This window comes from Pristiophorus japonicus, chromosome 2 (assembly GCF_044704955.1).
Source record: "Pristiophorus japonicus isolate sPriJap1 chromosome 2, sPriJap1.hap1, whole genome shotgun sequence".
In the NCBI taxonomy this organism is placed as follows: domain Eukaryota; kingdom Metazoa; phylum Chordata; class Chondrichthyes; family Pristiophoridae; genus Pristiophorus; species Pristiophorus japonicus.
In genome coordinates, this window is record NC_091978.1 from 25780684 (window position 1) to 25795068 (window position 14385).

The 14385-nt window shown below is 48.0% G+C and overlaps 1 protein-coding gene across 4 annotated transcripts in view; it reads right to left on the reverse strand.

Annotated features, from left to right (window-relative positions):
• The window catches only part of eif2ak3 (eukaryotic translation initiation factor 2-alpha kinase 3), a 98725-nt gene extending 97451 nt beyond the window's left edge, over positions 1–1274 (reverse strand). For all 4 annotated transcript variants that reach the window (XR_011588508.1, XR_011588506.1, XR_011588507.1 and 1 more), the window contains exon 1: positions 1003–1274. Coding sequence is in view for 1 of the 4 variants with exons in the window: in XM_070866816.1 (XP_070722917.1) it covers positions 1003–1199 (197 nt within the window). In the remaining 3 variants the exon portion in view is untranslated. The remainder of the gene's footprint in view (positions 1–1002) is intronic.
• Positions 1275–14385: the final 13111 nt, after the last annotated feature.

Here is a 14385-nt window from a genome sequence, read left to right on the forward strand (position 1 = left end):
AACCTTCAAGTTGCAAGATAAAAGTAACAAATCAAACACAGGGCGAGGGGGGGTAGGGGGTGGTGTGGGATGGGTGCGGGGGGCCGGTGGTGTGGGGGACCGGGGGGGGGGGGGGGGGGGGGTCGGTGTGAGGGGCCAGGGGGGGGGGGCGCTGATGTGGTGGGCCGGGGTGGGGGGCTAGTGGGGGGCTAGTGGGGGGGGGCTGGGCTAGTGGGGGGGGGGGGGCCGGGGGGCTGGTGTGGGGTGCCGGGGGGCTGGTGTGGGGGGCCGGGGGGCTGGTGTGGGGGGCCGGGGGGGGGCTGGTGTGGGGGGGCCGGGGGGGGCTGGTGTGGGGGGGCCGGGGGAGGGGGCCGGGGGGGGCTGGTGTAGGGGGCCGGGGGGGGCTGGTGTAGGGGGCCGGGGGGGGCTGGTGTAGGGGGCCGGGGGGGGCTGGTGTAGGGGGCCGGGGGGGGCTGGTGTAGGGGGCCGGGGGGGGCTGGTGTAGGGGGCCGGGGGGGGCTGGTGTAGGGGGCCGGGGGGGGCTGGTGTAGGGGGCCGGGGGGGGCTGGTGTAGGGGGCCGGGGGGGGCTGGTGTAGGGGGCCGGGGGGGGCTGGTGTAGGGGGCCGGGGGGGGCTGGTGTAGGGGGCCGGGGGGGGCTGGTGTAGGGGGCCGGGGGGGGCTGGTGTAGGGGGCCGGGGGGGGCTGGTGTAGGGGGCCGGGGGGGGCTGGTGTAGGGGGCCGGGGGGGGCTGGTGTAGGGGGCCGGGGGGGGGCTGGTGTAGGGGGCTGGTGTGGGGGGCCGGTGAGGGGGGCCGGGGTCCAGTGTGGGGGGCCGGGGGCTGGTGTGGGGGGCCGGGGGGCTGGTGAGGGGGGCCGGGGTCCAGTGTGGGGGGCCGGGGGCTGGTGTGGGGGGCCGGGGTCCAGTGTGGTAGGCCGGGGGGGTGGCCCGGGAGGCGATGGCGAGGGGGTTGAGTGTGTGTGGCGGTGAGGGTGAGTGGCGATGAGGCGGGTGGCCCTCCCTACCTGGGCTTCTTCTCCCCGCTCGCCTCGCTCTCCTCCGCCTCATCGTCCTCCACCACCGCCTCCACCGGCCCGGGAGCCGCCTTCCTGCCGCGAGCCCAGCCCGGCGGGGCTTCCCCGCTCGCCGCCGCCAGCGAGCTCAGCACCAGCAGGAGCACCAGGGCCTTGGCCCCGCCGCCCGGCCTCCATACAGCGAGCATCCAGAGCGGGAAGCGGCCGGCATGCACACCGCCGGACACGGACACCGCTCCAGCCCGCAACCCGGCCGCTCTCCGCTTCGGCCGTTTGTTGTGGTCCTGCTTCAGCTGAGGAGGCGGGAGGACGTGAACACCATCCTGCAATCTCATTGGATCATCCGCCCGTCACTCATTTCCTAGTAACCAATCATCCTTCGCTAAACAACGGAGCGAACCTCCTTCCACACCTGATTGGCCTAAGTCCCTGTCACTCCTGCGTTCCGCCCAATCGGCTTAGAGCGAGTGTTTTTAGCGAGGGGGCATGTATGCGCTGGCTTCGGTTGGTCGGCCCTCCTGTCAGTCATCCCCTTCGAACCAATCGGCTGTGCGCTGATAAGGCGATTCGCCGGCCGCTGTTCATTGGTCGGGTCGGCCCCCCCCCCGATTGGGGCCAATGAGGGGCGGGGGAAGGAACGGGTGATGCTCGCTCGCATGTCGCTGCCCGCGAGCTCGGCTCAGCAATGGATTTTTTTTTCATTCATGATAATTCCCGGGCTCTGCTGATTGGACCGGCGGCTGGATGACATCACCCCGGAGACGTGGCCGTTTCCAAAGTAGCTCCGGCGGAGGGGGAGGAGCTACGGCGGCCGAATGCGGACCGAGCACATCTCCTTAAAGGAGCAGTGCCTCCCAAGGGTAGTTTGGCAAACTTTTTATATTGTATGATGGAGGGGAGATATTCATCAAGGCAAAGTGTCAGAACCAAGAGGTTATACTTATCAGGAAAGTTTGAACAGGCTGGGGGTTTTGTCTCTAAGAAAAGAGAAGGTTGAGGGGTCTTCAAATTTATGAATCAAAGAAAGAAAGACTTGCATTTATATAGCGCCTTTCACAACCACCAGACATCTCAAAGCGCTTTACAGCCAATGAAGTGCTTTTAGAGTGCGGTCACTGTTGTCATGTGGGAAATGCAGCAATCAGAGAAATTTATCGCATGGAAGGAGGCCATTTATATGAACATAATAACATAAGAATCAGGAACAGGAGTCGGCCATCTAGCCCCTCGAGCCTGCTCTGCCATTCAACAAGATCATGGCTGATCTGGCTGTGGACTCGGCTCCACTTACCCGCCCGCTCCCCCTAACCCTTAATTCCCTTATTGGTTAAAAATGTATCTATCTGTGATTTGAATACATTCAATGAGCTAGCCTCAACTGCTTCCTTGGGCAGAGAATTCCACAGATTCACAACCCTCTGGGAGAAGAAATTCCTTCTCAACTCGGTTTTAAATTGGCTCCTCCGTATTTTGAGGCCGTGCCCCCTAGTTCTCGTCTCCCCGACCAGTGGAAACAACCTCTCTGCCTCTATCTTGTCTATCCCTTTCATTATTTTAAATGTTTCTATAAGATTAGCCCATCGTGTCATCCAGCCTAATCTCACCTTCCAGCATGTGGTCCGTATTCCTGTCACTTACCTTCAAGTGCGTATCCAAGTTGTTTATAAATGCGGTGAGGGTACTTGGATATTGAAAGGGTTCGATAGGGTAGGCGTAGAGAAAATGTTTCCACTTGTTGGGCAATCCTAAACCGGTGATCATAAATATAAGACAGTCACCAATAAATTAAATCAGGAGAAACTTCTTTATCCAGAGATTGGTGAAAATTCAAAACTCGCTACTACATGCAGCAGGTGAAACGAATAGCATAGATGCCTTTAAGGGGAAGCTAGATAAGCACAGGGAGAAAGGAATAGAAGGTAATGCTGATGAGGTTAAAAATAAAGAACTTGCATTTATATAGCGCCTTTCATGACCTCAGGACGTCCAATACTGCTTTACAGTCAATGAGATGCTTTTGAAGTGTAGTCGCTGTTGTAATGTGGGAAACACGGCAGCGAATTTGAGCACAGCAAGCTCCCACAAACAGCAATGTGATAATGACCAGATAATGTTTTTAATGATGCTGATTGAGGGATAAATATTGTCCAGGACACCGGGGATAACTCCCCTGTTCTCCAAAATACTGCCATGGGATCGTTTAAGTCCACCTGATCGAGCAGGCAGAGGCTCGGTTTTAACGTCTCATCCGAAAGACGGGACCTCTGATAATCCAGCGCGCCCTCAAAACTGCACTGGAGTGTCAGCCTAGATCTTAGTGTTCAAGTCTCTGGAGTGGGACTATGACTTAGAGGCGAGAGTGCTACCTCACTGAGCCACGGCTGACACACAAGATGAAAAGGCGTGGGAGGAGACTCGTGTAGAGCATAAATGGCAGTATAGGCCTGTCGGGTGGAGTGGCCTATTTCTGTGAATTCGATGAAGAGAAGTGATTGCAGAAAGTAAAATATTCCAGATGCTGGAAATGTGCAGCAAACCACAAAAATGTTCGAAACAGAACAGGTCAGTCAGCATCCGCTGCGAAAACGTTAATTGGCGGTGAATTTCCTCAGGACTTCTCTCACTGCATAACTAGGTGCATGAATGGGGTTCACGCCAAAGTTATGGCAGCGCAGTGGGAAAAAACCATTGAGGAATGTTCCGGGTTTGGAGCCTTCTTCAAAACTGGAAAATGCTTCAAGCCCCATCTAGTGGTAGAAATGTGTAGCTGCAGAACAGTGAGGCCCAAATATGGAGAGAACACCGTACTTAGCATATTTAACATAGAGATTGTTTTTGTAATTGTGTCATGCCACAAATGGACAAAAATTAACAATGTTCCTCACAGATTTCGCGACCCAGATTAATTTGAACAATCTTCCAATTATTGTTTGACTGGCCTCTGAGTCCCACCTCTTTAAATAATTTAGTTTGGTCTGAAAGCTCTGGTGATTTCAGGAGTAGGCTACCAGCCTATTAGCTTGCAGATTCAGATCACACTTGAGTAACGTTTGATCCATCTGTGAGGAAGGACAGACTTGCCAAAAGACTACCATACTGCTCCAACAGAAGCTATCAGCCATCGTATCTGTGACAAATCTTTGACTAATCCCACAACCTGCTCACTTACCCCAAACCTCTGTATCTTCATCTGCTTCATTAGAGTGTCAGATGGTGGCTCAGTTGGTAGCACCCTCACAGACATCCCGTCTGCTCTCTCAGGTAAAAGATCCCACGGCACTATTTCGAAGAAGAGCAGGGGAGTTATCCCCGGTGTCCTGGCCAATATTTATCCCTCAATCAACATCAGTAAAACAGGTTATCGGGTCATTATCACATTGCTGTTTGTGGGAGCTTGCTGTGCGCAAATTGGCTGCCGCGTTTCCCATATTACAACAGTGACTACACTCCAAAAGTACTTCATTGGCTGTAAAGTGCTTTGGACCGTCCAGCGGTCGTGAAAGGCGCTATATAAATGCAAGACCTTTTTTTCTTTCTCTCTTTCTCTATTTTGCTTCAAATATTTATCCAATTTTCCCTTAATCACTGCCTCCCAAAAACATTCCAAGGTCCAACAACTGTGCAAAGATATTTCATCTCAATTTTCTCCTCATTCTCCGAGTCACAGTTTTGAATTGATGACCTATTACTTACTGATCCTGAACAGCCAAAATATCTTCCCCTATTCGCTCTTATCAAAATTGATCATGATTTTAAAGACCTCTATTAAGTCTCCTCAGCTTCAATTAGAACACCGATTGCTTGAAACTGGCCTTTTAATAGTGCCCTTGTTCTCAATCTTCCAGTAACGTCAGGAAGTTATTTTAGGAATATAGGAACAGGACTAGGCCATTGAGCCCATTGAGTCTGTTTCGCCATTCAATGAGATCATGGTTGACCCATTTCTTAACTCCATTCACCCGCCTCGGCTCCATCTCCTCCTATACCTTTGTCTAGCCAATATCTGTCACTCTCAGGTGTAAAACGATGAATTGTGCTAGCATCTATTGCTTTTTGGGAGAGAGTTCCACACTTCTCCCATCTTTTGTGAGAAGAAGGGTTTTCCAACTTCTCTCCTGAATGGCCTGGCACTGACTAAGTTTATGCCCTCTCTGCATTCCGCCTATTCTGGCCTTTTGATTTTAATTTGTATTCAAATCCAATTAACTACTTTGAATCTGTGTCCTGGCCAATATTTATCTCTTCATCAACATCACAAAAACAGATGATCTGGTCATTATCACACGGCTGTTTGTGGGAGCTTGCTGTGCGCAAATTGGCTGCCCCATTTCCCACATTACAACAGTGACTACACTCCAAAAGTACTTCATTGGCTGTAAAGTGCTTTGAGACGCCTGGTGGTCGTGAAAGGCGCTATATAAATGTAAGTATTTTCTTTCTTTTTCTGTGTTGGGGTCACTGTCTACTATCTTTGTTACCTCTGTTATCCTCAACTTTTTTTCTTAACAGATGTCTATGAAATTTATCTGCCTCATGCTACATGGTTTACAGGAATCTCAGGCGTAAAAGATCCCATGGCACTATTTCGAAGAAGAGCAGGGGAGTTATCCCCAGTGTCCTGGCCAATATTTATCCCTCAATCAACATAACAAAAAAAACAGATTATCTGGTCATTATCACATTGCTGTTTGTGGGATCTTGCTGTGCACAAATTGGCTGTTGCGTTTTCTCATGACCACCGGACGTCCCAAAGCGCATTACAGCCAATGAAGTACTTTCTGATGTGCAGGCACTGTTGTAATGTCATAGGCAGTCCCTCGGAATCGAGGAAGGCTTGCTTCCACTCTTAAAATGAGTTCTTAGGTGGCTGAACAGTCCAATACGAAAACCACAGTCTCTGTCACAGGTGGGACAGATAGTCGTTGAGGGTAAGGGAATGTGGGACAGGTTTGCCGCACGCTCCTTCCGCTGCCTGCGCTTGATTTCTGCACGCACTCAGCGACGAGACCCGAGGTGCTCAGCGCCCTCTCAGATGCACTTCCTCCACTTAGGGCGGTCTTTGGCCAGGGACTCCCAGGTGTCGGTGGGGATGTTGCACTTTATCAGGGAGGCTTTGAGGGTGTCCCTGTAACATTTCCTCTGCCACCTTTGGCTCGTTTGCAGTGAAGGAGTTCCGAGTAGAGCGCTTGCTTTGGGAGTCCAGTGTCAGGCATGCGGACAATGTGGCCTGCCCAGCGGAGCTAATTGAGTGTGGTCAGTGCTTCAATGCTGGGGATGTTGGCCAGGTCGAGGACGCGAATGTTGATGCGCCTGTCCTCCCAGGGGATTTGCAGGATCTTGTTGTAATGTTACACAGTGCAGGATATCAGTGAAAGTCTCGGACATTGAATGCTGAGCTCCACAGTTGTGCAAAAGCAATGCTCGTTGCACAGAGCAAGGAGTTCAATCGGAGAGGTTAGCGCGTATTCAGGAGTGAAGAGGACAAAGGGATGAAAGTCAGTGGAGGGGCCGGGGGGGGGTGAGCAAATAAAATGCACAGATTGCCTTTGCTTCTGACCTACTTAAATGTGAAACAAGTCGGCTTCACTCGTCGCAGCATCTCCTCATGCAAGGCAAGTCTTAAAGGTTTACTGCATTAGCAAAAGCTGCACATCCTATCAATATTTAAACTCCCAGGGCGTCAGGCGGGCACATTACCTCATCTGCCGTTTATGTACATCAGCAACTTTTCCTTCCGGGAGTCAGGCAGGTAGTTTCCGACAGTGAAGACATAACTTTGTACCAGGCAGATGGGAAGTAATCATCGCGGAGAAGGAAAAGATTTTTGCTCCGAAACATGAGAAAAATGAGAATATCTGCGTTCAATAAATCAATCCACTGTCTGTGCAGATTTTAAACACTTCACGGATCCATTACCTTAAACGACTGCTGACGGCTGACAATGCTCAGGGATCACTTTGGTCGATAATTGAGCTGAATTTATTTTCAATTGAGCTGCACATCCTGTGGGTTTTTTTTTATTTGCACAATGGTGCACAGCTGTGACATTTTACTGACAACCAACGGAATAATGTAACACAGAATGATACCAGGGCTAAAAGAGTTAAATTATGAGAACAGGTTGCACAGAGTACGGTATTCCCTCGAGTATAGAAGATTAAGGGGTGAACTAATTGCGGTGTTTAAGATGATTAAAGGGTTTAATAGGATAGAGGGAGATAAACTATTTCCTCTGGTACGGGAATCCAGAACCAGGGGCATAACCTTAAAATTAGAGCTCGTCCGTTCAGGGGTGATGTCAGTAACAACAACAACAACAACAACAACAACTGGTACTTATATAGTGCCTTTAATGTAGTAAAATGTCCCAAGGCACTTCACAGGAGTATTATAAGACAAAACATTGTCAGACCCACCATTCCACTCACCTGCATTCGGATGGTAAAATAATTAATGGTCAGCCTGCAGTTGCTTGGCTTATTCAGCACATTGTACCAATAGGCTTTATGAAAAATTGCACTTAAGCCAATGTGCTTGCGTAATGTTCATCTCAAGTTTTTTTAACCAACAACGAATTGCCTTTATATAGCACCCTGAATGTAGTAAAACATCCCAAGTCGCTTCACATGAGCTTTATCAAACTAAATTTTGACACTGAGCCACACAAGGAGATATTAAGACAGGTGACCAAAATATTGGTCAAAGATATAGGTTTTAAGGAGCATCTTAGAGGAGCAGAGGGAGGCGGAGGGTTTTAAGAGAGGGAATTCCAGAGCTGAGGAGCTTGGCAGCTGAAGGCATGGTCGCCAATGGTGGACCGATAAAAATCAGGGATGCACAAGAGGGCAGAACTTGAGGAGCGCAGAAATCTTGGAGGGTTGTGGGGCTGAAGGAGATTACAGAGATAGGGCGGGGTGTGGGTGTGGGGGGGGGGGGCGGCGGATGAGGCTATGGAGGGATTTGAAAACAAGGATGAGAATTTTGAAATTGAGGCATTACCTAACCAGGAGCCAATGTAGGTCAGCGAGCACCAGGGGGATGGGTGAATGGGACTTGGTGCGAATTAGGACACGGGCAGCCGAGTTTTGGATCACCTCTAGTTTACATGGGGTATAATGTGGGAGGCCAGCCAGGAGTGCGTTGGAGTAATCAAGTCTAGAGGTAACAAAGGCATGGATGAGGGTTTAAGCAGTGGATGAGCTGAGGCAGGGGTGGAGACAGGCGATGTTACGAAGGTGGAAATAGGCGGTCTTAGGTATGCTGAGGATTTGTGGTCGAAAGCTCATTTCAGGGTCAAATATGACACCAAGGTTGTGAACAGTCTGGTTCAGCCTTAGACAGGCGTTAGGGAAAGGGATGGAGTCAGTGTCTAGGGAACGCAGTCTGTGGCGGGGACTGAAAACAATGGCTTCGGTCTTCCCCATATTTAGAGAAAAGTTCTGCTCATCCAGAACTGGCTGCCAGGAAGCACTTCTTCACACAAAGGGTAGTGGAAATCTGGTATTCTCTCTCCCGGTAAGCTGTTGAGACTGGGGATCAATTGAATATTTCAAAACTGTGATTGATCAGATTTTTATTCGGCAAAGTTATTGAGAGTTATGGAACCAAGGAGGTCAGATGGAGTTAAGATACGGAGCGGATGTGTTCGAATCGAATGGCAGAGCTAGGGTCACAGGATTGAGGGGCGAGGGGGAACATTGAAGTCCAGGTTCGGACGACTTGGCACAACATGACCATGATGTCCACCGATGTTGCTCTGCCGCTCCCGCCAGACTCTAAACGGCAACCTGATCAGAATTGGAAATTTAAAAGTTAAGTGAGTAACTTATTGTCTGTTTGGCCGAGACCGGGATGGGGGGTGCGGGGGAGGGGGGGGTTCATGAATCCTCTGAATCCTACTATAGGGGGACATTTTATTCCTATTGTGTTACATCGAATATGCAACACAAGAAAAGACCATTCAGCCCAACAGGTCCATGCTGCACTCCCTCCTTCTTCATCTAACCCCATCAACAAAACATAAGAACATAAGAAATAGGAGCAGGAGTAGGCCATTTGGCCCCTCGAGCCTGTTCCGCCATTTAATATCATGGCTGATCTGATCTTGAACTTAGCTCCACTTCCCTCTCCACTCCCCATAACCCTTTACTCCCTTATCGCTGAAAAATCTGTCTATCTCTGTCTTAAATATATTCAATGACCCAGCCGACACAGGGGCATAGAATTCCACAGATATATAACTGTCTTTGAAGAAATTTCTCCTCATCTCAGTTTTAAATGGGCGGCCCCTTATTCTAAGACTAAGTCCCCTAGTTTTAGTTTCCCCTATGAGTGGAAATATCCTCTCTGCATCCACCTTGTCGAGTCCCCTCTTTATCTTATAAGTTTCAATAAGATCATCTCTCATTCTTCTGAATTCCAATAAGTATCGGCCCAACCTACTCAACCTATCCTCATAAGTCAACCCCCTCATCTCCCGAATCAACCGAGTGAACCTTCTCTGAACAGCCTCCAATGCAAGTATATCCTTCCTTAAATACGGAGACCAAAACTGTATGTACTACTCCAGGTGTGGCCTCACCAACACCCTGTATAGTTGTAGCAGGACTTCTCTGCCGTTATACTCTATCCCCCTTGCAATAAAGGCCAACATTCCATAACCCTCTATTCCATTCTTCCTCATGTGTTTATCTAGCTTCCCCTTAAATGCATCTATACTATTCGCCTCAGCCACTCCCTGTGGTAGCGAGTTCTACATTCTCACCACTCTCTGGGTAAAGAGGTTTCTCCTGAATTCCCTACTGAATTTATTGGTGATTATCTTATATTGATGGCTCAAAGTTTTGGTCTCCCTCACACCATTTTTTTCTGTGGAGTTGGGTGGGTGGAATTTGCAGACATTTCTGGATGAATGAACAATTCAAGCAATCAGAAAGAGAGACGGTTTGAAAAGCCACTCTGAAAATTTGTCTCTCAGGTGGACATAAAAAAATCCCACGGCATTCTTTAGAGCAGCAAATTTATCCCCGGTGTCCTGGTCAATATTTAACCCTCAACCAACATCACTGAAACAGCTGAACTGGTCATTATCTCTTTGCTGTTTGTGGGATCTTGCTGTGTGAAAATTGGCTGCTATGTTTCCCTACATTGCAGCGAACCATATGTCTAAAGTACTTCAACACAAGAACAAAATACCGCGGATGCTGGAAATCGGAAACAGAAACAGAAAATGCTGGAAATACTCAGCGGGTCAGGCAGCATCTGTGGAGAGAGAAACAGAATTAAAGTTACAGGTCGATGACCCTTCGTTAGAACTGGAAAATGTTAGAGACGTAACAGATTTTAACCAGGTACAGAGGCAGGGAATGGCGGGAGGAGGAAAGAACTACAGGGAAGCTCTGTGATAGGGTGGAAGGCAGGAATGGTTAAATGCTGCAAATGGGAATGGCAGAAACATCAACAGCAGCTGTATGGAAAAATAGGGGCACAGGTTATGGTCTAAAGTACTTCCTTGGCTGTGAAACGCTTTGGGACATCCTGAGGTTGTGAAAGGTGCTATATAAATGCAAGTCCTTTCTTTCGTTACATTTACAATTCACATCTGAGGGAGAAGTGACACAGGAATACCTTTCATAGAAACAGAGAAAGTTAGAAAATAGGTGCAGGAGCAGGCCATTCGGCCCTTCGAGCCTGCACCACCATTCAACGTGATCATGGCTGATCATTCAACTTCAGTACCCCATTCCTGCTTTCTCTCCAAACCCCGTGATCCCTTTAGCCGTAAGGGCCACATCTAACTCCCTTTTGAATATATCCTGGACTCAACAACTTTCTGTGGCAGAGAATTCCACAGGTTCACAATTCTCTGTGTGAAAAAGTTTCTCCTCATCTCGGTCCTAAATGGCTTACCCCTTATCCTTAGACGTGACCCCTGGTTCTGGACTTCCCCAATGTCGGGAACATTCTTCCTGCATCTAACCTGTCCAATCCCGTAGAATTTTATATGCTTTGATGAGATCCTCTCTTATTCTTCTACATTCCAGTGAATATAAGCCTAGTCGATCCAATCTTTCTTCATTTTTCAGTCCTGCCATCCCAGGAATCAGTCTGGTGAACCTTCGCTGCACTCCCTCAATAGCAAGAATGTCCTTCCTCAGATTAGGAGACCAAAACTGTACACAGATAAGTAATAGTGATTGTCTCAAGGTCCTCCCTTCCCACATTCCCGTGACCAGCAATTTTTGGCATGGTTTTTGTGTCTTCCACTGTGAAGACCGAAGCAAAATAATTGTTTAAAGTCTCAGCCATTTCCACATTTCCCCCTTCTCATCTTCCTTATTAAATCCCCCTTCTCATCTTCGATGGGACCAACATTTACTTTAGTCACTCTCTTCCATTTTATATATCGGAGAAAGCTTTTACTATCTGTTTTTATGTTTTGCGCAAGTTTACTTTCGTAATCTATCTTTCCTTTCCTTATTGCTATCATAGTCATTCTTTGCTGTCGTTTAAAATTTTCCCAATCTTCTAGTTTCCCACTAACCTTGGCCACCTTATACGCATTGGTTTTTAATTTGATACTCTCCTTTATTTCCTTGGTTATCCACGGCTGGTTATCCCTTCTCTTACCGCCCTTCTTTTTCACTGGAATATATTTTTGTTGAGCACTATGAAAGAGCTCCTTAAAAGTCCTCCACTGTTCCTCAATTGTGCCACCGTTTAGTCTGCGTTCCCAGTCTACTTTAGCTAACTCTGCCCTCATCCCACTGTAGTCCCCTTTGTTTAAGCATAGTACGCTCGTTTTGAGACACTACTTCCTCAGCCTCAATTACAAATTCAACCATACTGTGATCACTCATTCCGAGAGGATCTTTTACTAGGAGATCATTTATTATTCCTGTCTCATTACACAGGACCAGATCTAAGATAGCTTGCTCCCTTGTAGGTTCTGTAACATACTGTTCAAAGAAACAATCCCGTATGCATTCTATGAATTCCTCCTCAAGGCTACCCCGTGCGATTTGATTTGACCAATCGATATCTAGGTTAAAATCCCCCATGATTACTGCCGTTCCTTTTTCACATGCCTCCATTATTCCCTTGATTATTGCCCGCCCCACCGTGAAGTTATTATTTGGGGGCCTATAAACTCCGCCCACCAGTGACTTTTTCCCCTTACTATCTCTAATCTCCACCCACAATGATTCAACATTTTGTTCATTAGAGCCAATATCATCTCTCACAACTGCCCTGATATCATCCTTTATTAACAGAGCTACCCCACCTCCTTTCCCTTCTTGTCTATCCTTCCGAATTGTCAGATACCCCTGTATGCTTAATTCCCAGCCTTGGCCACCCTGCAACCATGTTTCTGTAATGGCCACCAAATCATACCCATTTGTAATGATTTGTGGCGTCAACTCATTTACTTTATTTCAAATGCTGCGTGCGTTTAGGTAGAGTGTTTTAATACTAGTTTTTAAACCATGATTTTTAGTTTTGACCCCTCCTGCAGCCCCTTTATATTCATACATATTGTCCCTTCCTATCACCTTGTGGTTTACACTTACCCCAGTGCTACTCTGCTCTGTTGCTTCCTGCCTTTTGCATTCTTTCTTGAGGTCCTGTTCATCTGAGCTCTCACCCACTCTAACTAGCTCAGAGCCCTCTTCTGGGTTCCGAATACTCCTCGCATTGAGGCACCGAGTTTTCAGGCTTACCTTTTTATTACACTTTGACCCTTTAGAATTTTGCTGTACATTGGCCCTTTTTGTTTTTTGCCTTGGGTTTCTCTGCCCTCCACTTTTACTCATCTTCTTTCTGTCTTTTGCTTCGGTCTCCATTTTGTTTCTCGTTGGAGTTCAGAAGGATGAGGGGTGATCTTACAGAAACATTTAAAATAATGAAAGGGATCGACAAGATAGAGGCAGAGAGGTTGTTTCCACTGGTCGTGGAGACTAGAACTCGGGGGCACAGCCTCAAAATACGGGGGAGCCAATTTAAAACTGAGTTGAGAAGGAATTTCTTCTACCAGAGGGTTGTGAATCTTTGGAATTCTCTGCCCAGGGAAGTAGTTGAGGCTAGCTCATTGAATGTATTCAAGTCACAGATAGATAGATTTTTAACCAATAAGGGAATTAAGGGTTATGGGGAGCGGGCGGGTAAGTGGAGCTGAGTCCACGGCCAGATCAGCCATGATCTTTTTGAATGGCGGAGCAGGCTCGGGGGGCTAGATGGCCTACTTCTGTTCCTAATTCTTATGTTTTTATGTTCTTATAAGTGAGTAGGGATAAATGGGCCATTTTCGTATTGGCAGGCTGTAACTAGTGGGGTGCCGCAGGGATTAGTGCTGGGGCCTCAGCTATTCACAATCTATATCAATGACTTAAATGAAGGAACCGAGTGTAATGTATCTAAGTTTGCTGACAATACAAAGCTAGGTGGGAAAGTAAGCTTTGAGGAGGACACAAAGAGTCTACAAAGGGATATAGACAGGTTAAGTGAGTGGGCAAGGTGGCAGATGGAGTATAATATAGGGAAATGTGAGGTTATTCACCTTGGCAGGAAGAATAGAAAAACAGAATATTTTTTAAATGGTGAGAAACTATTAAGATTTTGTATTAAGAGAGGTTTAGGTGTCCTCATACTGAAAACACAGAAAGCGAGCATGCGGGTACAGCAAACAATAAGGAAGGCAAATGGCATGTTGTCCTTTATTGCAAGGGGTTGGAGTACAAGAGTATTGCAATTAAACAGGGCTTTGGTGAGACCACACCTGGAGTACTGCGCACAGTTTTGGTCCCCTTATCTGAGAAAGGATAAACTTGCCTTAGAGCTGGTGCAACGAAAGTTCACCAGACTGATTCCTGGGATGGGGGGATTGTCCTATGAGGAGAGATTGAGTAGATTTGGCCTTTACTCTCTAGAGTTTAGAAGAATGAGAGGTGATCTCATTGAAACGTATAAGATTCTTAAGGGGCTTTACAGGGTAGATGCTGGGAGGATGTTTCGGAGCAGACTCAATGTTGCGAATGGCCTCCTCCTGCTCCTATTTCTTATGTTCGTATGTTCCTCCCCTCCCCCTTCCTTTTCATCTCCCCCCACCGGCACAGTTCTATATTTGGTAAAAGACAGTAACTAAGTTGGTCATTTCTGACAATCGCAACTCACTACCCTCAGAACACCTTGGTTTACGGCAGATGTAAAACTCGAGCCTTTTGGGTGGATGGTTTGGCAGGGAATGCCAGTTGAACTCTAATGCCACAGAATCGGTGTCAAAGTTCAAAGATGCTGAGATGAATTAGCTTTAGCCGGGCAGCCACTCCTGTGTTGTCGTGCCGGGGGCTTTATCCGGTGTCACTCAGACCTTCCTAT